Raw genomic sequence first — 24,181 nt, 5'->3', positions numbered from 1 at the left:
CAAAATGCAAATAAAAAATGTTACCCTCGTCGGGGCTAGCGGCCACCTCGGCGGCGCCGTCCTGGCTGCCCTAGTCGGCGCCGGCTGCTTCCGCATCACCGTCCTCAAGCGCGAGGGCTCGACCTCGTCGTCCTCGCCGCCGTCCAGCACCGACCCCTCCGCCTTCCGCACCGTCACGGTCCCCGACGCCTGGGCCGAGGCAGACCTGACGGCGGCGCTGCGCGGCGAGGACGCCGTGGTGGCGTGCTTCTCGGTCAAGGGCGACCCGCCGCGCGCCCACCTGGCCCTCGCGTCCGCCGCCGCCGCCGCCGGCGTGGCGCGCTACATGCCCGCCGACTGGGGCAGCGTCGACGCCCGCAGCGAGCAGGCGCGCGAGCTGGTGCCGCTCTTTTCGCGCAAGGAGGCGGTGCGCGTCCTGCTTGCAGAACTCGCGGCAAAACAGCCGTCCTTCACGTGGACCAGCATCGTGTGCGGCCACTTCTTCGACTGGGGGCTGAGGGAGGGGTTCCTGCACGCGGACCTGGCGGCCCGAACCATGGACGTGCTGGACGACGGCGAGAGGCGCAGCTCGCTGTCCACGCTGGCGCAGGTGGCGCGCGCCGTCGTCGCGGTGCTGCGCGAGCCCGACGCCGCGTCCAACCGCGTGCTGTTTGTGCAGAGCTTCTGCATCAGTCAGAACCGCCTGCTGGAGTCGCTCGAGAGGGCGTCGGGCGCGCCGTGGACCCGCGTGGAGACGACGTCGGCCGAGTTTGTGGCAAAGTACGTGGCGCTCCGCGACGCCGGCAGCGTGGCCGCCATCGAGGACCTCGTCTTCGCCCTCGGCGTCATCGAGGGCGACTGGGAGCAGAAGGGAGATTTCGCCATGAAGCTGCTCGGGTTGGAGGAGGAGGATCTCGACAGCGTCGTGAAAAAGGTTGTCGACGAGGCGGAGCAGGAGAGGGCCGCCAAATAAGATGGCGCTCCCGCTTGTGCCGGTCAAGTGAGAATACATGTGACTTGATTAACTTGACATCTTTGCGTGATACACAAGCCCTCTCATGGGCCCCCCAAATAAACCATGACTTTAGGCAAAGAGACCTGACTGCCACTCCCCCGCTCCCAAAAGCCGCACGAAAATGGGCACAACTCTGAATGGACCCCCGGTTGTGCTGGTGATATTTGCTGCCAGTAGACCGTTGGCGTCCTGCGCGGCACGCAATATCGACAAATTGCACGCCGAGCATCGAGTCCACGTCTGACCAATGGAGCACACCCGAGTACCTGATGGTAACACCCGGTAGCTAACTCTCCATCTCTGCTACGTAACGAGGAGTTCATGGATAGATTGCCATCGATCCCCCGCATCTCATTCACGGCTCCCGGCTAGCACGAATCTTGGACTGTGTGTCGCCTGGTTCTGGCCCCTTTGTGTATAAGACGGCGTCATGGCCTATAAGCTTGGGTATTAAAACCAGCCTGTTGCTCCAGCGCCGTTGCTTCCTCAGCAGGCACTGGGATCTGGATAGCCTATTCACCTTTTTTTATTTTACAAAATGCGGCACGAAAACAAGATTACAAGAGTTCAGGGGCTGTCGTTGGCAGTGGTCGTCTCCTGTTTTGGCGCGTAAGGTCTCCTACCATCGATACCTACCCCCCTTCGCCTTCTATCTAACAAACCACCACCCCCAAACCTCCCACCCCCAGCATTACCGCGGCCCAGCTCGTCACCAGCAGCGTGAACCCCTGGCCCGACCCGACCCCGCCGGGCGCGGGCGGCTGCCCGACCGTGACGGCGACCGCCACCGTGTGCTCGACGTGCCTGCGCCTCGACTGCGCCGTCTTCTCCACGATCCGCAACCGCTGCGGCTGCCCCGCCGCCGTGCCCACCGTCACCACCGCCTTCCCGTGCGGTGTCAACAGCGCCGCCTGCGCCGGCATCGGCTGCTACACCACGTACCGCTCCGCCAACGTCGGCCCCCCGGGGCACGGCTGCGAGCGGGACGTGGTGTAGCAGCCGCCGGCGGAGGGTAGCGCTCCGAGGGGATGCCGTGGCGGCGGCGGCGACAACAACGGCGGAAGCGGCGGCCGCCGGCGTCGTCGTGCGCGACCGTGGTCACCGTGTCGCCGTTTCCTGAGTCTTGCGCCTGCGACTCTGGGCCCTGCGTCGTCGACAGTCCGTTCATCTCATCCTGGCGGTCCGGGCTTGGCTGCATCGATTCTGGGAGGCCCGCCGCGGTTGTTATTCTGGGTGGTCTCGTCTTCGTCCCTGTGTTGCGCGGCAATGATGAGTCGTTAGTAGGGGGTCGTTGATGAGGGAATACGCCATCTAGGCAACTTACAGGATAACCAGTGTGAGATCCCCCTGAATCTTGGCTTTGAGCTCGATATCCACGTCCAGGTCCATGTCCCGCTTTACCGTAGGCGCGCCTTTTTCCCATCTGGTTTGCTCTGTGTGGCGTGGACCTGTTGCTCCCGCCCGGGGGCATCACCAGTAACTGGTCCACTTTCCACTTGGTTCTGATTATTGTCGTTACCCGTCTCTGGCTCTACCGTCACTTTGTTGGTGCTCCTCTGTTGTTGCTCTATGTTGGTGGTTGGTGGCATTAGTTCACCTTTGGCTGAGCTTGGACTACATGGCCGTGGGCGTATCATGAGAGTTATATGCATTTTCTTATCACCATGCCGAGATCATCTTGGATTAAACAGAAGAACTTTAGTGACGTAAACCTATTATTTCCCGGCGTTGGATGACATCATCCACAGCCCTTCCGTCAGAAATGCGTCCCCGACCTCTAGAAAAGCCAGAAGAACAAGGCGTCAGACCTTGACGGAAACCCCTAGCTGCACAGGAAGGAAGCCGCTGCCGCGATCTCTACTTTGTCCCCGGCTCCTCCCTAGTCCCGCCGCCGCTCCAGAACTCCTTGTTGACCTTGTCCTTCTCGGCCGGCGTGGCGCGGTCGTGTCTCTTCTCGAAATCGCGGTTGTGCTGCTCGACCTCGCGCCTCTGCTCCTCCGTCAGGGTGTCCATGCCCGAGTTGCCGGGCACGCTCGCGTTGGAGATCTTGGGCTTGGGCGGCGCGTTCTCCGACGTGCTCTCAAGCGGGTCGCCACCGCCCGTCTGGCCCTTGGCCGACCGCTCCGCCAGCGTGTCGATGCCTGCCGTCGCGGGGTCAGCGGTGCTGTCGCTATTGTTGCTGTTGGCGGCAGCGGCGTCCTTGGAGCGAGAGCCGCCCGACTCGGCGCTGGGGCCCTCGGACTCCTTGGGAGCTGATGTGGTCGCGTAGGTGCGGTGATGCTTTGTGCTGCTGCCTGTGGCTGGCCTGGCCGTGTTTGAGACTAGCCTCGATTTGATCGCCAGTGACGGCAGGCTGGGCCTCGGGGCCTGTGCAAGCGCCCTGAGGCGAGGGAGTGATGCGGAAAGTCGGTGCATTGTGCCGTGGGTATGAATATGAATGGCTCAGAGCTGTACGGCTTGCAGGGCGAAGACTTTGCTTTTGGCGGTTTTGCCCAAGTGGTCCATCTGCAGATAGAATTGAGGAGAGAATGGAACAGAGGCAAAGCAAACAAAGGCGAGGTTGGTGGTTGGTCTGGCTGAGCTGTCATGGAAGGGGCGACCTCCAGTTGATGATGTCATTGGCGATCATCTGTGTTAATATGTCAATGCGGCGACGCAGGGTTGGGGTTGGGTACGCCCAGCCCCTGGAAAATCTGGTGCCAAGAGGTTCAAAGAAAAAGCTATACAGTAAATACCAAAAGCACTAGCCACCGCTTCTCTCGAGTTGCGACTCGTCCCAATGAAGCTCCTCCACCAGAAAACCCTCGAGAGCGGCCTTCAGTTTCGCTATAGTGGCCTTCCACCCCCTAACGTCGTCGACGTTTGCGGGCTGATGGATCTCCCGAGCGGCGTGCTGTCCTTGGGTAGATAAATCCCCAAGTGCAGAATCCGTCTCTTGCCCTCGGGCCACGCACCGAAGACGTCATGACCAATAACGGTCTTCTTGAGCTGCACTAGGTTCTCCTACTCGCGCTGGGTGAAGCGCACGATGTAGTCGAACTCGCTGAAGGGCTCGCGTCGCGTCCACACTGACCGCCAGCCCGGAATTCCTTCTCCTGCCTCGCCTTGCTTGCGGGGCCGCATCCTTCCCACCACGGCGCCGTGTCCGACCCGTCCAAGCTGGACTGGAGCAGGAGGTCCAGCGCCTTCTGGTACGGCTTCCTGTTGCCCGCGACGATGAATAGGTTGAAGTTGGGCGTGGCATGGGGGTGACTTCTGATCTCGTCGATGCAGCTGCTCCGGCTCTCTACAAAGTAGCTGGCCGAGTGCACAGCCGCGATGAAGGAACGGCCGCCCTTCCCACAGGTGGAATAGTGCAGTGGCGATAGCATGGCATGACGCACGAGGGAGCGCCCGCGATTACCTGGGTCTACAAAGAGCACCGAGTTCCCGCCGCGTGACGGTGATTGCGAAGGCCTTGGAGCCCCCGGTCGTGCGAACGCTTGGGGAGAGTTGGGGACTAGGGCTGAGGTTGTTTGGGAACGAGCGGCAATGGCGAAGGTTTTGAAGTTTTTGCCTTCGTGGTGGCTTTAGGGGCAATTGTGGTGATGGCTTTTGGGGTAGCATTGGGGGGGATTGTGGTGGCTTTGGGAGGAGCCGTAGTGGCCTTGGGAGGAGCCGTAGTGGTCTTGGGAGGAGCCGTAGTGGTCTTGGGAGTAGTTGGGCGCTGGGGTCGGGGCTGCTTGGTAGCGGGAGGTTTGGTTCCCACGTTGGTCATCTTAGCCTTGCCCTTGTTTGTCTTCACCCTCTGCTCCGACGTCTTGCTCTTTGGAGCCCCCCGAATGACTTTGGGGCCGATGCTGGAGGTTCTCGAAATTTGACCCGACCCTGGAGCCCCCTTCTCGGCCTTTTTGGCCGGTTTGGCGGCATTGGCCTGCCCGGAGACTTCGCTTGCAGTATCCAAGAACTCCCGCTCTTTGGCCTTCTTCGCCTCAGCTTTCGTCTTGGCGTGCAAGTCCATTAGGGCCTCCAAACGAGCGTTTATAGCCTTTAGCTGTGCATCCTTCTTGGCCGCGTCATTTTTCAGGAACTGAATCTCCTTCCGGCTCCTCTCCAACGCGGCCTTCTCCTTCTGTTGCGTCTCTATCTCTGCCTGCAGACGCTTCTTCGGTATGATGTTGATGATGGAGAGGGTGAACTGTATGCTCTGGCAGCGCGTCTTGATTCTGCGCATCAAGCCGTTGACCTGCTCTGCGCCGAATCCGAAACGATGCCAGGCCCTGGCAATCCATGCGGCGCGGGCCCGGAGGTCGTGGCCGCCCAGAAACCCGAGATGGCGACTCTCGACGTTTTTGAAGACAGAGTGGACTTCCTTGCAGGCCGCGGTGGCGTCCTGGACCGACTCGACAAGTGCCTTTCGGCTGTCACTATCGAGCCGGCTCAAAGGCTCCGTCTCTTTAGGATTCTTGAGGAGATTAGTAAGGGTGCTGAGAGGGGCGCCCAGGGCTTCCAGCTCGGTTTTGAGCTCCGCAATCTCTCCGGGCACTGCCTGTATGTCGTTGTAAACTTTAAGTGCAAGTTGAATATAGAGTACCGCCTCCTGGAGGGTCGCGAGGCTCAGAGCCATGATGATGGTGGTAAGGGTGCTGTTGCCTTCTTTGATCTGGCCGGGCAGAACTACGTTGCTGGCCGCATGGCTCGTCTTTAGGCGATTCGCGGGCTACCCCAGACATTTATGGCATGTCTGCTTGGCCGCGGTCAAGCAGGCTGCTAGGCTGCCTCACAGGCTGCCCCTCCGCCAGGAGGACGGGCTGCACTTGGGATTGGCGGCTGGATTGAATGCAGTGACATCGGGAGGTATGGCGGCTGGGGCTGAGCACGGGGCTTTGCACCATTGCATGCGGGTTTATTGGCGCTAGGGTTGTATAATGCTGCCTAGAGGTTGCGGTGGCTGTCCGCGCCCTGCATTTCCCGTTTGAATGGTGGGGTGCAGGTATTGCGGGCTACCATGCCCCTAGACTCGCTCGGTTGAAAAGAGCACGAAGTGATAAAAAGTGACAGGACCAGCCGATTGCTGATTGGTGAGGCAGGTAGCTGTCCACGGAGGACACACAACAAAGGAAACGAGGAAGGAGAAAAAAAAGAAAGAAAAAAAGGTGGTATCGGAAGGAAACTGTACATTTCGACAACGGCAGGACTCGAACCTACGCGGGCGAACCCATGTGATTTCTAGTCACACCCTTTAACCACTCAGGCACGTTGCCTATCTTCCGATGGAGGGGTAAGGATCCCAGTAGCCCTATATTGTGGAGGTGGAGGTGGGGCTAGCATCATCGTCAAAACACACGAGCATTCATCACAGAGTCTCCTTTCACCACTTGTCTACCTCATCCTCCTACGCTGTGATGTAGGCAAGGCACGAGTTTTTATCGGCCCCTTGAAATCCGGCTAGGGCCGGCAACCAGCTCTCAAACAAGGGCTTAAAGGTCAATCACGGGAATTCCATCTTTTTTTGGCCTCACCTTGGCGAGTCAGCCCCGCGTGTCGAAGTCGCACGCCTTTCCCCGCAAAAGCACTGCCTCTCTCTCCCACGTCTTTGGCATCGCCAGACTGGCTGGGTAGACCCTTAGCTCTGTACATAAGCCAGTATATAAATACCACGTTTATGCGTGTGCAGCTGTGGCTGTGGTGGACTCTCCAGCCGGATCATCGGCAGCCGCGTGGGGGAAGCAGGCACAAGAAGCAGGCACAAGCGCGGACCAGGTTGACGTGTCAAGCTCTTCCCTCCCCACGCAGCCGTCACAGATCGGCCGGCACCAGCCATCCCTGCTGAGCGTTTCCAGAGCCCAAAATGTCCCCTTAAACCTTATTTTAGCTGCACCTCACGCTTGTCGTCGAGACGTTTTGTCCATACTCGGAGGCTTGGCGACATGGCATTGGCCCCAGGCTTCACCAGCCAATTTATCCCCAACACGTTTGATGCCAGGCTGTTTTCTGTGAGGACGTGAGCTTCAGTTTGTGCCTCCACCGGCAGTGATCACGATGTCTTTCTGGTGTTGGCCACTTGATGGCGCATTTACGTCCCGAGCGTCGACAACAGCCCAACAATCTCGAGCCTGGAGGAGCGAGCAGTCTCTCTCCACTTGGACTATCCAACGTACCCCTCCCCCACGTGCATGGACCAGCTCGGTTTGGCGTGGCCAGGGACCCGCGCCCCTGCCCCCTGTTGACACAATTGGGGTCCACCGACCTGCTACCGCTGCGCCCTCGGCTCGGCGGCACCACGCCATTCAAGAATAGCAAGGGTCTGGGGAACATCGAGAAACATATTCTTCCCTTTTTTGTTGCCTTTGCAACCCCGCGTGGGAACGGCGTGTTAGAGGAGGGCAATAAAATGGGTTTGGCAATGGATAAAAACCAGACCCGCCTCCCTCCAGGGTGTTGATGGAAGATTATTCTGTATCTGTTCTCTTTTTATCGGCAAAGACAACAACCGCAAGGTCGGGATTCGTTTCAGCGAGCATTTCTCTCGGTTTAAGCATATCTACCTCTTTATAAACATCTTCCACGCCGAGCGTACTTCTTTTCTCAAAATGCTTGCATCCGTTCCCATCACTCTCGTCACGCTCCTAGCGAGCCTAGCTGCTGCCATGCCAGCACCGGTGAGCAACAGCCCTGTCCTGCCCTGACCTGCACTGTCCCCCACACATACCTACCAACCCGCCCAAAGCTAACTCCTCCTCCTCCTCCTCCTCCCCAGGCGCCCGTCCCCGCAGCGCTCCTCCTGAGGGCCACGCCGCTCGCCGCCAACGTCACCCGGAATGGCACCGCCGTCTGCACCGACGGCAAGACCAACGGGCCCGTGGTCAAGCACAAGATCGTGCAGGGCGACACGCTCACCAAGCTAGCCGCCACGTTCCAGTCAGGCATCTGCAACATCGCGAAACAGAGCAAGCTCGCCAACATCGACCTGCTCCAGCTCGGCCAGGAGGTCAGCGTCCCGACGAAACTGTGCCGCCAGAACGTCGACGACAAGTCGTGCCTGCCCAAGCCCGGCACGCGCGTCTGCCTCCCCAACGGGCCCGCAACGCGCGTCATCAAGGCCGGCGACAGCTTCGTGGGGCTCTCGCAGCAGCTTGACCTGACCGAGGCCGCCATCCTGGGTGCGAACCCGGGCGTCGACCGCTTCAGCCTCCAGCCCGGCCAGGTCGTGAACCTGCCCGTGTGCAAGAAGTAGGAGCTGGGGGGATGAGAGAGTGCGGATATTACTAGATGATTCTGCTACCCGGTGGGGGCGATTCACTTCATGTGGCCTGTTTTAAACCTGGCCTCCCTGCGCTTGCATGGAATCCTATTTGATCACTATTGTTTTCCTATTTCGTCTGCAATATACCTCGCCATGCTACGGCATGCACGCTTTTTTCTGCTTTTCACCCAAATGGCCTTACCATGACAAGAATTCCTATTTCGTGCTCACCCTCGGCTGCCTGTGGTCAGCTCCCAAATGCGAGATTCCGAGGCCACCAACCTAAAGCCCGAAGCTTCCGATTCGCCCACCGCGGCCGGCCCCGATGCAACGCGCGGGGTGGCTCTAGGCTCTAAACAGCAGGAGGAGTTTCGCGCAGCCCTACCTAGTGTTTGCGGGTTGCATTTGCGCCAAGGATCACTAGTGCCTGCAGCGTATTCGGTCCGCATCGGGTGTGCTGCCGGCGGCTACCTAGTGATCAGTAAAAGACAGAGCTCCGTGGCAGAGGATAGTACCGAAATCGGTTGGCGCGGACCGGCGGGCCTCTTGATCGTTGGCGTGCTTCCCGCAGGAGTTCTCACACCCAGAAGGGATCACCAGGCGGAAGGGTTGCTGTCTCAGCGACGACATCAAAGCAACGTGGGCTCTGTTACCGAGTAAAAGGGTCGAAAAGAGCCTTGCAGGAGCCAAGAAAAAGCAACGGTCTGGATCCTGGGCATCCTCTCCACGCCACGTCGACCAGGTATATGGGGCTGTGCTCTGGGGGCCCCCTGAGAGAATAAGCAGAGCCGCCACCGTGCGCTCGCCAGGACCGGCCTCTGGCCAATGAAGCAGTCGTGAGGCCGGAGCCCCTCAGCAAAGTCAGCCTGAAGACGGATTTCAACCCTAGTCACACCTCAACGCGGATTGCATTCGATGCTACCTTCCTTGCCAATACTGCGACCACGATCCTGGCCGGCCTCGAGAGCTAGACTGACAAGGCAGGATGAAGGTCAGACTGGGCCAACACCACTGGGCCGTCGCGGGCAATACTCCAGCATCACCTGGACCGCATGTCTTGGCTCCAAATGGTGTGATGCAGGATGAAATGAGAGCCAGTGTCGTCGACGACGGCGACGAGAGGCTTGGCGACTAGGAGGCCGTCGTGGGCTTCCGGCTTCGAAATGCTAGATGCTAGGCAGCGACGCCGGTGAAGGTCGTAGGAATAGGGGTATAAAAGGGGCACCGTTCCCTCTCATCCTCGTCGACGATGGAAGCAGGACAGCAGCAGGCCAAGCAGCAGAGACGACAACGGCAAGCTCCCGCACTTCCTCCAGCATATATATATATATACCCCACCTGTCTTGAGTACCCGCTCGTCCTCCATCATGTTCGCAGGAAAGCACGCCTCCCTCCTCTCGGCCCTCGTCGCCGCCGCCGGGCTGTTCCTGGAGGCGGACGCGCAGACGCTGAGCAAGCCCGGGCTCCGGAGCGACCTGGACGCCTTCTGGCCGAAGCTGCAGGCGGCGCTGCGCCAGCCGGGCCACACCATCAAGCAGTGGCCCGCCGGCACCATCGCCGACGGCTGCAGGGACCTGGCCAACCGGGAGAAGCTCGACCCCCGGACTATCGTGACGTACGAGGTCCTGTACCGCGACGTGAGTGTGCATCCCGCTTTGTGTTGTGTGTGTGTGTGTGTGTGCCGGTCCGACGTTTGGGCAGATGAGCTGACCTCCCCTTCCCCTGGACAGTGCCCTTCCATGCCCTGGCTCCTTTGCCGCCACCCCGACAGCCGGACCTCGATCGAGACGCTGGCGCTCCGCTTCGGCCAGGTGCCCGTCAAGTTCCGGCAGCTGACCAAGGACGTCATGCTCGTGCCCGCCCCGAGCACCCACGCCTACGCCCTGGGCAACCAGGTCGTCTTCTTCAACCAGGTCGACACCATCGGCGTCTACCTCCACGAGGTCGCCCACAACTTTGACTTCTCGTCCGGCTACAACGTCTCGGGCCGCCTGGCCGACAACCAGGTCTGGCTCAACGCGTACAACGCCGACAGCGCCGTGCCCGACGGCTACGCCCGCTCGAACCAGGTCGAGGTGCGCAGCATCCCTCCTCCCGTATTTTGTCCGAAACTCCCCAGCTAACCTCCACTCCACCCCCTTTCAACAGAACGTCGCCCAGTTCCCCGGCCTGGCGCTCTTCGACCAGCTGGTCGCGGGCGGCGTGCGCTCCATCGAGCCCAACGTGGGCCGCATCGCCAACCAGCTGGCCACGGTCAAGGACCAGGCGGCGCGCGGCGACTACGGCGGCAACGTCTTCGGCCAGAACGAGGGCTGCACCGCCCGCTACGCAAACAGCGTCGCCGTGCCCGCCGTCGCCAGCTCGCGCCTCATGGGCGCCACCGCCGACTTCCTCTCGAACCGCGACGACAGCGTCGAGGCCCAGACTGCGCGCGCCGCGGCCGCGGGCGTCGACCTGATGCCCGTGTTCGACGGCCCTGTGGAGGCCACCAACTGTACTGGCCACATTTAACCGGCTGCCGTTAATGGGTCGAGGATCGAGCGCGCTCTAGGCGTGTTTGGATTATTGTTCGACTTTAAAGTCGATGTGTTTTGCATAAATAATTAAAGGCCAATATGTATACAAAGACGGGCAGCGAACCAGGCGCTGATTGAAAAAATAGCGATAGGAAATGTTAAACAATTATCCTGTAAGAAAGAAAGAGCTATTGTACAACAGTTTTACAATGGCTGGCAAAAGCTCACTGCCCAACCCACAAGGGGTGGACAGCTACGAAAACCCTCAAGGGTTTTACTCCGGTCTCGTCTCGGAATAACACGGCCCCTAGACAAATTTCTAGGTATGGTGCTTGGCCTAGGGGGTGCCCATCCCCCAGCCGGGCACCCCAACCCCTCAGGATTATTCTCGCGGAGCTCGGACCGTCGACCTCGCCGGTTTGACACAGGCCCGCGCGGTGGTAGCTTGGCCCAGGGAGCCGGTAAACTCCCAAAATCCCTAACAGAGATTTTTTGATTCGTCGTCGGGACTCGAACTGTCGACCTCTCGAGGCAAGGTTTGGCGATTCTGGTGTGGCGTCGGTAAGGTTGGGAGCATTGGCTATCCGACTTGGGTAACTCGGCGGGGTTCGGTCGTCCGGGAAAGACCTCAGGACGAGGGTTGAATATAAGGGTTGGAAAGCCTCAGGGGATCGGAGGTGCGTGCGTGCCTCCCCCAGGTATTCCGAAGCGAGCAACTGCCGGCAGTTGGCAGCCCAATATCGCCCGTCCATTTTCCCGGGAGGGGGAACTTGCTCAGGGGTAAATGATGCCGCAACGAGACGAGGTCGACATAGCCGGATGGTACCCAGGACGGACGGAATATCGTCCAGTCGGATACAAAAGCGTGTCCGTGCGCCGTAGTGGCGTTTCTTGTCATGTTATCACGGTTTACATGAATCAAGACGAGAGACAGGTTCAAATCATCTCGTAAAACCAACAGTCTGACCCTCTCATCTCAGAAAGAACCACGCACACAATGAAACGCCAGCTGGTGTGGGCAACGTTGGCAGCGGCAGCGGCAGCAGCCTGCCCCCGCGCCCTCCTCGAGGAGGCGACGCGGCGGTACATCGCCGCGCAGTCGGCCGGCGAGCCGCGGTACCTGCAGCAGCTGGCACCAGACCTGGGCGCCGTCGCCTACGTCGAGAACGGCAACGGCTCCGCCGGGCTGCTGCTGCGCGGCGGTGGGGTACTGTCGCGGCCGCTCCGCATCGACCACGCGCGCGCGCAGCACGACCCGGTCGCGTGCGCCGCCTACGCCGAGCTGGTCGTCACGGACCCGGCGCACCCGTACCAGATCGGCACGCAGCTGCGGCTAGACGGCGTGACGGGCCGCATCGTCGGGATCGAGACCCTGGTCACGGACGCGGGGGACTGGCTGTTCAGCGCGCGGCACGGCCTGCACTACGCGCTGCGGGAGGACTGGGGTCGCATCCCCGAGGGCCGGCGGGACGCGCGCGCGGTCATCAAGGCCGCGGCCGACGCGTACCTCGACCTCTTCAATGACACGTCCGTCGTGGTGCCGTGGGCCGAGGGCTGTCGCCGGCTCGAGGGTGGGCTGTACACGCAGCCCGGGGACACGTGCGCCACGGGCGTGCCTGAGGGGATCCCGCTGGTCAACCGTCGGTACGTCATCGACGAGGAGTACGGCACAGCCGGTGTCTTCCTCAAATTCGGCCAGAGCGGGCTGCACGACAGCCACGAGTTCCGCGTCGAGGAGGGCCGAATCAAGTTCATCCACACGTTGACCGTGTGCCCGACGCCGAACTGCGGCTTTGGCGAGCCGCCGGCCATCCTAAAGGAAGACCCAGGGTGGTGAGACTGCCTAGCATCAAGTGTTTTGCTCTCATATCCCTTGCCCCAGTACCTAGACCTGGAGACCGGACAATGGTGAAAGTGTCGGAAACAGATGGAAAAGGTGGGTATATACGAATATAAAACAGAACCATATCATACAGGCGTGGAAACAATACTTGCAACCATGGCCGGCGCGGCTCGGCTGTGCCCAGGACGCAGGATTATGGTGCATAGACCCTGTGTTCCTTCTGGCTTCTCTTCTTCCACTGCTCAGCAATCACAGCCTTGTGCAGATGCGGAATCCTCACTCCCCTGAGCGAAGTCCAGGTCGGGTGAGAGGAGATGTGCAGTGCAAGATCGCCGGCCCGGCCCGAGCCTGCCGTCTCGACCAGCTGGCCCATTTCCCGGATCAGATTGCCGTGCACGAGATATGTGGTTTCGAGGCCGGCGTGCATCATCTCCTCGACCAGGTTCAAGACTGCGTGGCCGTCGTTGTACCGGTTCCACATTATGCTCATGAGCATCGTGTAGAACTGCGCACTGGCGCCGAGAACAAAGGACTCGAGGCCGAGCGACTTGACGCGCGGTAGGATCTCGAGCGCTAGCTGCGAGCCGGGGAAGCGAGAGTCCATGAGCTGAAGCGCGCACACCAGGTGTTCCGGATACAAGTAGCCGTGCAGATTCATATTAGGCTCGACCGTTTCGCCGTTTGAACTGGGCACAAAGGGATTCTCAACCTCGGGGGCCCCGGCCGTATTCTCGCCCTTGGGCCTCCTCCCCCCGCGGTATTTCGGCTTGTCGAAGCGGGCGGGCTGGTCTAGCCCGAGAGCGCTGATGACGGAGAATACCTCGCGCTCCAGCACGTCCCACAGCTCAAAATCGGTCTTGGCAGCAGACATAAGCTTTTCAACGCGCCTACGCTCGTCCAGCCTGGCACGTTCGAGATAGTGGTTCTCAATGGTGCGCTCCAGGCGTAGTGGCTCCTCTTGCTTCGCAGGCTTGGGAGGAGGCGCGGCTTCCGACGGGCTGGGGACCTCGGCCGCCACCTCCACGTTCTTGGAAGCAGTGGGGTCGGAGATTCCCAAGGCCTTTTTTGCGGCCGCGCGCAGGCTTGGTGGGAAGCGAAGCAAGGCTTCATACCGCGATGCGGGGGACATGGGGTTGCCGGCGGCGCGGCCGTCGGAGCCAACGTTGTGTAGCTTACGCATGCTCTCGATGAAGGGTTTGGAGGGGAGGTTCGGGGTTGACGAGTCCCAGTCCTCCCCAACGGCGTCGGACAGAATCCTGCCAATAATTGACTCGTGGCGTGAGGAATCCGGCTCCTGGATCATTGCGTCGTTGAGAGCCTGGGCCGAACGGCCTTCTATCTTCAGGGTTTCGAGCTCGAGGTCCTTGAAGATGTTGTCGAAGGCGCGGCGCTCGCGGGGAGTTATGGTGCCAAAAACCTTGTCCTCCTTCGAATGGGCGGGCGGGTTGAAGCGCGGGTCGGCGGCCAGGTCTGGGGGGAGTTCAAAGGGGATGTCATTGTCGTCTTGACTGCTGGACCCCGTGTACTTGTCGCTGTTCTTGATAACGGAGCTGCCGTGAAAGGTGCACGCTGGCACTGGGCGAAGCAGGTTTCGAAAGACACGGCGTCCAAGTGCTGCCGGGCGGGGAAGCATTTGGATGGTGCGAGTTTGATAGAGAAACGGAAGCATGGTTGTGCTCATTTCTGTTGTTGCAATTGAGTCTACGACCAAACAGTCTCCTGGGGCTTGCGGGGTGATATCTCAACTTTTTTTTTGTCCCAAATCGCGCTTGAAAATTTTACCAAGCACTGAGCCGTGCAAGGATGGCCCAGTCGGCATGTAACGCTACGGTTGTTGTCTGTGGGGCAGGGCCACTTCCCGTGCAGTTTTGCCATGAATGGTCGCCTGGAGCCGTTCTGGGGTCCGATCTCACAAGAGTCCATGGATGGCACCTGGACGTATTTTGTTCGTCTTCGCCTGAATCTCAATGTGGTCAGGTGCTTTTTTTTCCCTCTCGATACTGTTTTATCGTTCGTTGTTGCTCTTGTTTGTTCCATTTTCTCATGCGGTGGCCAATATGTCTACAAAGCGTCAGTACCGTTTTCGCAACCAAGCTATCCTAAAATGAGGCGAATGCAGGCGTAGGTTCGAGTCCGTCGCAGGTCGCCTACCCAGGAACAGTTCCGCGAATTTGGCAGTCATTGAATCAGTAGAGCGCCTCTGTCGTCATGCCATTCAGTCAGAGCGGAACGAACGGATTTGGCAGCTTTCATTAGTGCTACAGCATGCGATCATGATAATGAACAGGATGGATGGACGGAGTGGCCTTGGACTGGTCAGAGCTTCGGTCCATACGACAGCTTGCATGTGATACCAACGTGCTAACTGCGCTCAATGAGCCTCCGTGAAATGTGCATACGCATCTCTATCAGGACGGCACAGTGGTACGGGCGGTCGTACTTTGGTGTTGGCGACTGGCGCGACTTCCGCCTTGACCGGTGTGGGACCCAGAATTATCCTGATTGAGAGCCACGACGAATGCGGCCTGCCAGGAGCGCAAGGGCTAATGCGCGCCAAAGGTATAGAAGAAAACAAGGCGATGCTCCATCTCCTGCGGCAACACATTTCAAGTTGTCGATCAAGATCTGGGGGGCGGCCAGCCACTCCATCGTCTGTCCAGGGATTATCGCGTCTTGACGCCCATTTAGGTGGCCTCCATGACTGACAGCTTCATCCAGTCCGTCGCCCGGCAGGACAGAATAAGCATCCCGACGCTCGACCCCCACACCTCACCCCACCCAATCTTGGGCCAGAGCTACCGGGGCGAGGCGGCTTGAGTCGCTGACACAGGTGTCCGCGAGATTGCGTCACGCCCACTTCAAGTGAGGCGCTGCGACTCACAGAGACTGTTGAACACCCGCACGCCCGTTGACAACCATCAAACCCCGTCAGCACGGCTTCGTTGCCCCGTGCCCATCAAAACAAATCAGCAGCGCTGCCCGCCTGACTCTGGCTGTCCAGCCCCCACACCACTTGGTCCTGGAATCGAGGCGAGGTTGAAGCTTCACAAGACACAAGGTCCGTGGTAGTGATACTCTGCCCGCTGCACACTGCACCCTGTCGGCCCAGAAAGATCCCCTGTGCGCAGTGGAACCTTCGCCCTGTTGAGAGCCGGGACCATCGCCAAGCCCGGCGGGTTGAGCTCACAGTGGAGGCTCCAGCTGCCAGAACCGCGCGACCGTGCTCCCAGAATCCAGTAATCGAGATTGGCTGGGACGAGAATAGGGAGGCAGAGGAATCAAAGAAAAAAAAAAGGAGGCGTTTGGCAAGAACAAAACCATCAGCCCAGCACGCAAAGGAGACGGAAGGCAGCTTGCTTTGGTGGATGGAACCCTGGTGAACGAACACTGTGCGACGGATGTGTCGGTCGGAACAGGCATCAGGCATAAACACCGAGCGCTCGTTGAACGTCTGGTCCCTTCACTGTCGCTGCCTGCGGTCACCAAAACCGCTGCCCAGCCTGGGTGCCGACATCGACCCTGTGCCTTGTGGTCACACAGCACATCCAAACCAGTCGCCAGCGACCCAGCGCACCATTTCCTGCCTGCATGTCCGCTCGGGGCTCACCAAGCCGTCGGCTCTAGGCATCGCTGCCGCCGCCCCTTGCGCGCCCGCCGCCCCTGCCAATCAGCTTCGCTCCCGCCGCCGCTTCCCAACCGTCCTCCTTTCTGCCTGCGGCTAGCTGCTCGTGCTTCTCCAACTGCAACCCCAACCCCAGCTAGCACACGCGCCGTACCATCGACAGGGGCACTGAGAGACGAGACGAAGAAAGTACAGAACAAAACAAGCACAGAAACGGAGAGAAAACGGCGCCAACCGGCTGCCTGTCTTACCGCCTGCCATGGCATCTCCGCCGCCGCCGCCGCCGCCGCCGCCAGACACAAGCAGGAGATCCTCTCCACCTCCGCCTCTCGCTCCCACCTCTGTTCACCTAGCCACTGTTCCGCCTCCCCTTGTCTCTCCGCCGCTGAGAAGAGCACTATCGAGCCGTCAAACCGCCCGACCCTCCCTCGACCGACATCGCCGACCGAGCGAAGACGACGCCAAGAGGCGCGCCAGGAAGCTCCAGAAGAAGCGGGTGCACACTCCTCACTCACCCACAATGGAAATACCCGAACGCCTGCGCGAAAGCGACCCGGAGGACGACGACGATGCCAACCCGCGCCCTGCCTTCAACATGAACCAGAGCATCTTCGGTCTGATCGCTGCCGCCGGGTCCGCGGTTGACTTCAACGACCGCTTTGAGGGAGCGAGCAGTGACGAGGAAGACGACGACTCACCGGCCGATGACGACGAGCCTGACCCGCGCAGCCGCCACGGCATGGCCCAGACCACAGTCATCAGTGGAAAGAAGCCGCCGAAAGATTCCCCGAATCTCGAGGTTGACAAGAAGCGTCGGAAAACGTCAGGCTCCAAGCTTCTGCGGTCGCTGCCGATGCTCACGATGCCTAAGAGGCTGTCGTCTTTGTCGCGCAAGAACAAGAACAAGGCCAAGGAGCCACAGATCGCAGAGGAGGACGAGGTGGATTCTCCCATCTCGCCTGCCGTCGGGGCCTTCCATGCTGCTTCCCCCGCCGACCGCCGACTGCCACCCGTCATGACCAGAATGCTCGAGGCGAGGGCCGAGCTGTCATCCTCGCGCCCCAGCCTCGACCTCGAGGGTACCTCTGGCACCAACTCTCCCGTCAGCGGCGAGAGCCGTCCTAGTCCACTGGCAAGGAAGCTCAAGCAGATCTTCGAGTTCGACGTAATCGAGGATGTCATCGAGGAGTACCCTTGCTGGCTGCTCCAGAGCGTCCTGCTTCAGGGTTATATGTACATCACCAAGAACCATATTTGCTTTTACGCATACCTCCCCAAGAAGGCCGTAAGTTCATCACTACTCGCTTCATATCTCTCTATGGTCCCCAGTATGCTGACGCACTCATAGAATGAGGTGGCCAAATCTGGGTATCTGTCCAAGAGCGGCAAGCGGAATCCCAAGTATAACCGCTACTGGTTCCGTCTTAAGGGCGATGTCATGGCCTATTATCGAGATCCCTCCAATCTGTACTTTCCAAGCGGCCAAATCGACCTACGTTATGGAATCTCAGCCAGCGTCACAGACAAGGACAAGGAGGGTGTCAACTTCACCGTCATCACCCACCAACGGACTTACCACTTCCGCGCTGATAGCGCTCCCAGTGCCAACGAATGGGTCAAGAGCTTGCAGCGCGTCATCTTCCGCTCCCACAACGATGGCGACAGCGTCAAGATCTCTCTGCCTCTCCAGAACGTCATGGATGTGGAGGAGATGCAACTCGTCCAGTTCGCCGAAACGTGCAAGATCCGCGTCATCGACAACGACGAGACCTATGCCATTGACGAATACTTCTTTTCCTTTTTCAGCTTCGGAAAAGAAGCCATCAATCTCATCAGAATCCTGACCGACGGTTCCAGCGGCACCCAGAAGTCGGACGATCCAGGCCAGTGGCGTCCAGAGGCCCCGAAAGACGGAGTGCCATCCCGTAACCCCTCCACCAAGCGAAACTCTCCGTCGGGCAGCCAGGAACGCCGACCCGCGAGACTGAATGACAATGTGCGGGCGACACTATCTCCGATCGGACCGGCCAGCCCACCAAACCCGAGCCCCCGTGCCAGCGGCGACTTTACCCGTAGTAGCTTCGATGCCCTGCGCACCTTTGGTAGGAGGAGTTTGGATCTCAACACAGCTGTGACTGTGCGCGAGGAATCACAGGAGCGTCGGAGTTTTAGCGGAACCCGGCACGCTCGGTCGAGGAGTCGCCATAAGCTGGGTGAGCATAGCACCATCCCAGAGAAGCAGGAGTCGTCCGACTCGTACGTTCAATCCATCGAGGATCCCAGCCAGGCCAGCCTCTCGGCTCTGGTCGCGTCATCCAGCGAAGACCAGTCGGCCAGCCAGATCCTCAGGGGCAGCGATGTCTTTCACAGCCCCACAGTCCGCCGCTCTCCCTCGGACCCTCGACCCAAGGTTGCGGCCGACTCCTCACCCACTGACAACCAGGCCTTGACAAAGACCGCCCAGTGGAGCCCTCCCATCAAGGTCGATCGTGCTGCCACGACAGGGAGTATGCAGGACTCCGGGACTGGCCTTGGTATCCAGCAAGGTCCGCCCACGCCAGGAATTCAGGGGCTCGCCACTATGGCTTCGCTCCCTGTCAGAAGCGCCGGCGCTCTTGCGGGCTACCTCAACCGGCCCCTATCGCCTTTCCGCCGCATGAGCAATCTCCTCGCGACCGAATCAATGGGGTATGTCGAGAAGGTTTCAGGCATGTGGAAGGGTGGACGTCGACACTACGACGAGAATGCTGCTCTCAAAATTGATGACGAGATGCCCGAAGACGATGATGAAGACAAAGTGGCAAACTCGAGGGAACGGTTCCGCCAACACTTTGCCCTCCCCGAGTCTGAGAAGCTGGTGGCAACCTACTTTGGCTACATGATCCGCGTGCTCCCACTTTACGGCAAGATCTATATCAGCGACCGCTCCTTCTGCTTCCGCAGTCTCCTGCCCGGCACGCGCACTAAGCTGATCCTCCCGCTCAAGGATATCGAGAATGCGCACAAGGAGAAGGGCTTCCGCTTCGGGTACTCAGGGCTGGTTGTCGTCATCCGTGGGCACGAAGAGCTCTTTTTCGAGTTCGGCCAGGCCGATATCCGTGATGACTGCACCATCACTCTCCTGCAACAGCTCGAGGAGGCGCGCTACCTCCGCGATTCGGGCCTGTTGTGTCAGGAGGAGAAGGAGGACGCAGAGACGGCCGCTGCCGAACGGGATGCTCTGCAGGAGGCCCGCCAGGAAGAGCACCCCGAGCACGAAATACCGCTGCCCAAGCAGACATCGGTAGTCAGTGACGCGCCCACCATCCTGTTCGACGACCCCAAAGCCTCGTTCCTGAACTTCAAGCCGCCACATCCGCTCCGTGTCACATGTCTCACTATTGGCTCGAGAGGCGACGTGCAACCGTATATTGCGCTGGCCAAGGGCCTGCTGGCTGAAGGCCACCAGGTGCGAATCGCCACCCATGCAGAGTTTGAGCCATGGATCCGATCCCACGGCATCGACTTCGCGCGAGTGGGGGGTGACCCTGGCGAGCTCATGCAGCTGTGCATCGAGAACGGGACTTTCACGTGGCAATTTCTCAAGGTGGCGGCGTCTAAGTTCCGGGGCTGGCTGGACGAACTCCTTGCCAGTTGCTGGGAAGCCTGTCAGGGCTCGGACTTGCTTATCGAGAGCCCTAGCGCTATGGCAGGCATCCACATCGCCGAGGCGCTGCAGATTCCCTACTTCCGCGCTTTCACGATGCCGTGGACGCGCACACGCGCGTACCCGCACGCCTTTGTGATGCCAGAGCACAAGATGGGCGGTGCCTACAACTACGTCACGTATGTCATGTTCGACAACATGTTCTGGAAGATGACGGCGCAGCAGGTCAACCGCTGGCGCAACCACGTGCTGGGGCTGCCCAACACGAGCCTTGAGAAGATGCAACCCAACAAGGTGCCGTTCCTGTACAACTTTAGCCCCTACGTGGTGCCACCGCCCCTTGACTACAGCGACTGGATCCGCGTGACCGGATATTGGTTCCTCGATGAGGGAACGCCCAACAAGGCTGCCGCCGAGGTGAAGTCGGGCGAAGGCGGAGAAGAAGATGACAACAGCAAGAGCGAGCAGCCGGTGGCGAAGGCCAGCGGCGCCGACTGGATCCCCCCGCCCGAGCTCACCGATTTCATCGAACAGGCGCGACGGGACGGAAAGAAGGTTGTCTACGTCGGGTTTGGGAGTATCGTCGTGCCAGACCCTGTCAAGATGACCCAGGAGGTAGTTGACGCAGTCCTCAAGTCGGATGTGCGATGCGTCCTGTCCAAGGGCTGGTCTGATCGCATGAGTGGTAGCAATGAGGCGAAGCCGTCAGCAGACGGTGCGGGCGATGGCAAAGAGAAGGAGAAGGACAATACAGAAGGTGCAGACCGACAGGAGAGCGTCGAGAAGCCGAAGGTGGAGCCGAAGCTGCCACCCGAAATACTGCAGATCAAGTCGGCGCCGCACGACTGGCTGTTCGCGCAGGTGGACGCTGTGGCGCACCACGGCGGATCCGGCACGACCGGGGCTAGCCTACGCGCCGGCGTGCCCACCATCATTCGGCCATTCTTTGGAGACCAGTTCTTCTTCGGTGCCCGCGTCGAGGATCTCGGCGTCGGCATCTGTCTGCGCAAATGGGGCACCAACAGCTTCGCAAGAGCACTCTGGGAGGCCACTAACAGTGACCGCATGATTGTCAAGGCCCGCGTCCTAGGCGAGCAAATCAGAAAGGTACGACCAGAATCAACCCTTTTCTCTCTTCTTTTTTTGGCGTCCTGCTAACCAAACTTGCTGTATAACAGGAGAGTGGCGTCGAAACGGCTATCCAGTGTATTTACCGTGACCTCGAGTACGCCACGAGCCTAATCAAGGCCAAGGCCAGTAAGAACGCCAAGCAGCAGAAGACGCAGAATGAGGACGGCACGACGGATGGTGATGACGACGTGGACGACGAAACCGAGGAGTGGACCTTTGTCGGTGGCAGCGTCCCTGACGACGAAGTCTCCAGCCCCGGACATGGTGCCTTCCCCGACGCAACGGCCGCCGCCAAAAAGAGCCCGAGCATCCTAGCCACCAGCACCTCTGTGGCCCGGAGCAGCAGCCGGAAGTCTCTGAGCCGGATGCTCGGCGGTTCATGAAGAAACTGGACCATGGGAGGGAGTACTTTTGCGCGTGTTGGTTATTTTCCCTAGCTTGGATGGACTTGTGGGGCCTAGACGCCTCACCGCCAGATGAGAGAAGTCAAGCAATATCGTGGCGATTTGGCTTTGTAATGATGGCTGATAGACGACACGCGCGGGGAGGTTGTGCGTACATATAGAGAATAAGGGATGGAGGGGAGAAACAGGGGCGTTACATGGCAAGATTCACGACGGCCTCGATGCGGCTTTCCCGTCTGGTCGGGTTGAGCGGGGTCGGGCCAACCAGATTGTTGGCGAGGGCGGGCAGCAGCAGCACAGCAGCCGCCGAAACCAGGGCACACGACCGGGCAGGATCACGGACCATATTCTTTTAATAATCCTAGGGTATAGACGAACATTCACCCCAACCAGTAATGATATTCTATTATTCTGATGAGATGGTGTTGGTGATTCTGGGAACATGCGGATACGAACTGAAATGCCAAAAACCCACTGTTAGAACCGAGGTGGTGGCTAAGTAGGTAATTACTTCATACTATCTGCTCCCACCACAATATAGCTTCCATGCCTCTTCTCTTAACCCTCATCGAGTCCTGTTTAATTATATGGTGGATAGCACTAGAAAATATAGCAGCAAACTGGAAGCGACCAACGTAAACAACCCTTCAAGCACCAGAAAGCACAAAAGAAAGACATGGCTCTAATACTGCTCCTTGCGGTTCATCAGGTTGAGCAAGGGCCGGCCCTCGCGCAGGCGGTCCAGGTTCCCCTCGAGGATCCGGAGCAGGCGGTCCCAGTAGCAGGGCGTGATCCAGCTGACGTGCGGGGTGATGAAGACGTTGGGCGCGCGCCAGAGCGGGTGGTCGCGCGGCAGCGGCTCGGGCTCCGTCACGTCGAGCGCGGCGCCGCGGATCTGGCCGCGCTCGAGCGCCTCGAGCAGCGCCGCCGTGTCGATGATGCCGCCCCGCGCGATGTTGCAGACAAACGTCTTTTTGCCGCCATGGCGGGTGGTCCTATTGCCGTTGACGTGGCTGTTCTTTGTGTGCTGCTGCTGCCCGTTGCCATTGATGCCGTTGGTGCCGTTGGTGCCATTGGTGCCATTGCTATAGCCATTAGTGTGTCCATTGGTAAGGAGACCATTTCCATTCGGGAGCACCCCGTTGCCATTGATCCCACCAACGTGACCGTTGTTATGGTTCCCATTTCCATTCTTCCCATTGATTTGACCGTCAGGGTGCGACCCATTGCCATTCTTGGGACGAAAGGCGTCCGATAGGCGTCCTTTATCCAGTATGTCAAACTGCTCCCGCCCCAGAAGATTGCGGGTGGAATCTGTGAGCGGGACGCTGACGACAAGGAGGTCGAGGTCCTGGGCCAGGAACTCGTTGACGGCCTCGCGGCCCACACCGTGGAACCAGCGGGCCGGGATCAGTCCGTCCGGGTCGCCCGTGCCGGGCATGTGGTACGAGTCGTCCCTCCGCGCCTCGGGCGTGCTTCGCTCCGTACGTGTGTATGCGTATATCTCCATACCCATGGCGCTCGCCACGCGCGCGCACTGCCGGCCGATGGCGCCGTACCCGAGGACGCCCCTGGACTGGATTGTCAGCTCTGAAGCCGCTTTGGATATTTCGCTTTGCTTGGCCACTCACATGCGCAATCCAGGACTGTCCACAGTCTGGTGGAACTCCTCAGCTGGAGCCCAGCGAGCCTGCTTCATGAGCATGCTTGCCCGCAGGAAGTGGTGCTGCGCCATCAACCACGTGCCGATGACCCATTCCGATATCTGCGTGCTTCAAGCGCGCAACAATGTTCACCAGGGTAGAATGTCAGCAAACAAGCTCTGAAACCCTCACCTTCCCGCGCCCCATCCAAGCGAATCTAGGCAATACTTACGCGTGTATACCGTTGGCAGTGCAGAACATGACGTTTGGATCCCTGTAAACGTCGTGGGTGACCCAGCGGTCGGCGCCGGCCGAAGTGAGCTGCACAAACCGGACGCGCTTCATGTCCTCTGGCTTGGGTGGCATGAAGGACATAACCATAGTGACACCGTCGTACAAACCCGCGGGTAGGTTCAGAGTCCCGCTGGCAAAGACATTGGTGTCGAGGTACCAGTCACGGTCCACCCATCGGATCTCGAGCCCCGGATATCTCTCTTCCATGGCAGTCACCCACTCCAGTTTTGGCTCCGTCGGGATGCACACCAGCAGCACTTCACCCTCGAGTGAGAGCCCCGATGACGGGCCGTGCAGAGATCCCATTGCCGCGGCGGCTGCGGTGAGTGTGAAGGCGGATAGTAATCAGAAACTGATCGAAGCACAGGAGCCGATTCAGTCCGTGATTTTCCTAATGTGTTGCTGGAAAGTGCAAGGCCAGCGATTGGCAGGTGACCGCCAGCCACCGCGAGAAAATAGGCAGCTGGGAGAGGCCTGGACAGCACCAGAAAGTACGATATGGTTGTTATGGGAAAGGAAGCCCAAATCGGGTAGAGGATCTAGGCGGGAGGTGCCAGCCTTTTTGTGCCAACCCCTTGGCTGGAAATAAGGGGGACGGGCCGCCGGGAGGGCTTTGACAACGACAACGAGAAAACCGGCCAGATAAGGGGGCATGAGATAGGGGCGAGTAGCAGTCGGCTCGGGCTTCCATGGACATGCCAGACACATGCCAGAGTCAGTGAGCGGGAGAAGAGCTCGGTATCAAGCTGTGGAATCTAGAATATGTCCTTCCCAGCAACAGATAGGCCAAGGGGCAGGCAATGAGATTCGCGACAAGCTTCAACATTGATACAGGGATAAAGACGGGAGTGGTTAGCTGCGCT

General features: G+C 59.6%; 10 protein-coding genes and 1 non-coding gene across 11 annotated transcripts; 5 read left to right on the top strand and 6 right to left on the bottom strand.

The window, feature by feature from the left end:
• GGTG_05315 (isoflavone reductase) lies at positions 1 to 1,153 on the top strand. Its single transcript, XM_009223114.1, has one exon. The coding sequence runs from the start codon at positions 5 to 7 to the stop codon at positions 950 to 952; it is 948 nt and encodes a 315-aa protein (XP_009221378.1). The 5' UTR covers positions 1 to 4; the 3' UTR covers positions 953 to 1,153.
• A 196-nt stretch (positions 1,154 to 1,349) lies between these two features.
• GGTG_05314 (hypothetical protein) lies at positions 1,350 to 2,662 on the bottom strand (the record flags this gene model as incomplete). Its single annotated transcript, XM_009223113.1, has 4 exons — positions 2,319 to 2,662; positions 1,937 to 2,245; positions 1,657 to 1,878; positions 1,350 to 1,429 (listed from the first exon to the last, which is right to left on the bottom strand). Exons 2-4 carry the CDS (start codon positions 2,190 to 2,192, stop codon positions 1,350 to 1,352), a joined length of 558 nt encoding a protein of 185 aa, XP_009221377.1. The 5' UTR covers positions 2,193 to 2,245; positions 2,319 to 2,662.
• Positions 2,663 to 2,851: 189 nt separating this feature from the next.
• Positions 2,852 to 3,409, bottom strand: GGTG_05313 (hypothetical protein; the record flags this gene model as incomplete). The annotated part of the gene is made up of 1 exon (XM_009223112.1): positions 2,852 to 3,409. One exon carries the CDS (start codon positions 3,407 to 3,409, stop codon positions 2,852 to 2,854), a length of 558 nt encoding a protein of 185 aa, XP_009221376.1.
• Positions 3,410 to 4,458: 1,049 nt separating this feature from the next.
• Positions 4,459 to 4,994, bottom strand: GGTG_05312 (hypothetical protein; the record flags this gene model as incomplete). The annotated part of the gene is made up of 1 exon (XM_009223111.1): positions 4,459 to 4,994. The coding sequence occupies one exon, from the start codon at positions 4,992 to 4,994 to the stop codon at positions 4,494 to 4,496; it is 501 nt and encodes a 166-aa protein (XP_009221375.1). The 3' UTR covers positions 4,459 to 4,493.
• A 249-nt stretch (positions 4,995 to 5,243) lies between these two features.
• GGTG_05311 (hypothetical protein) lies at positions 5,244 to 5,681 on the top strand (the record flags this gene model as incomplete). The annotated part of the gene is made up of 1 exon (XM_009223110.1): positions 5,244 to 5,681. One exon carries the CDS (start codon positions 5,244 to 5,246, stop codon positions 5,679 to 5,681), a length of 438 nt encoding a protein of 145 aa, XP_009221374.1.
• Positions 5,682 to 6,156: 475 nt separating this feature from the next.
• Positions 6,157 to 6,237, bottom strand: GGTG_20105. The gene has a single exon. It is a non-coding gene; the product is annotated as a tRNA-Ser (tRNA).
• A 489-nt stretch (positions 6,238 to 6,726) lies between these two features.
• GGTG_05310 (intracellular hyphae protein 1) lies at positions 6,727 to 8,495 on the top strand. The gene is made up of 2 exons (XM_009223109.1): positions 6,727 to 7,635; positions 7,734 to 8,495. Exons 1-2 carry the CDS (start codon positions 7,567 to 7,569, stop codon positions 8,208 to 8,210), a joined length of 546 nt encoding a protein of 181 aa, XP_009221373.1. The 5' UTR covers positions 6,727 to 7,566; the 3' UTR covers positions 8,211 to 8,495.
• A 961-nt stretch (positions 8,496 to 9,456) lies between these two features.
• GGTG_05309 (hypothetical protein) lies at positions 9,457 to 10,760 on the top strand. The gene is made up of 3 exons (XM_009223108.1): positions 9,457 to 9,856; positions 9,950 to 10,294; positions 10,368 to 10,760. The coding sequence occupies exons 1-3, from the start codon at positions 9,587 to 9,589 to the stop codon at positions 10,728 to 10,730; spliced, it is 978 nt and encodes a 325-aa protein (XP_009221372.1). The 5' UTR covers positions 9,457 to 9,586; the 3' UTR covers positions 10,731 to 10,760.
• On the bottom strand, positions 10,718 to 14,311 carry GGTG_05308 (hypothetical protein). The gene has a single exon (XM_009223107.1). The coding sequence runs from the start codon at positions 14,257 to 14,259 to the stop codon at positions 12,772 to 12,774; it is 1,488 nt and encodes a 495-aa protein (XP_009221371.1). The 5' UTR covers positions 14,260 to 14,311; the 3' UTR covers positions 10,718 to 12,771.
• An 897-nt stretch (positions 14,312 to 15,208) lies between these two features.
• GGTG_05307 (Atg26p) lies at positions 15,209 to 21,846 on the top strand. The gene is made up of 3 exons (XM_009223106.1): positions 15,209 to 17,485; positions 17,549 to 20,953; positions 21,025 to 21,846. Exons 1-3 carry the CDS (start codon positions 16,460 to 16,462, stop codon positions 21,358 to 21,360), a joined length of 4,767 nt encoding a protein of 1,588 aa, XP_009221370.1. The 5' UTR covers positions 15,209 to 16,459; the 3' UTR covers positions 21,361 to 21,846.
• GGTG_05306 (hypothetical protein) lies at positions 21,810 to 23,728 on the bottom strand. Its single transcript, XM_009223105.1, has 3 exons — positions 23,257 to 23,728; positions 23,013 to 23,153; positions 21,810 to 22,952 (listed from the first exon to the last, which is right to left on the bottom strand). The coding sequence occupies exons 1-3, from the start codon at positions 23,622 to 23,624 to the stop codon at positions 22,064 to 22,066; spliced, it is 1,398 nt and encodes a 465-aa protein (XP_009221369.1). The 5' UTR covers positions 23,625 to 23,728; the 3' UTR covers positions 21,810 to 22,063.
• Between the last annotated feature and the right edge of the window lie 453 nt (positions 23,729 to 24,181).

Source organism: Gaeumannomyces tritici (assembly GCF_000145635.1).
Source record: "Gaeumannomyces tritici R3-111a-1 unplaced genomic scaffold supercont2.3, whole genome shotgun sequence".
Classification (NCBI taxonomy): domain Eukaryota; kingdom Fungi; phylum Ascomycota; class Sordariomycetes; order Magnaporthales; family Magnaporthaceae; genus Gaeumannomyces; species Gaeumannomyces tritici.
The sequence above is the reverse complement of the archived record's forward strand: the minus strand, read 5'-3'. Positions and strand labels throughout refer to the sequence as shown.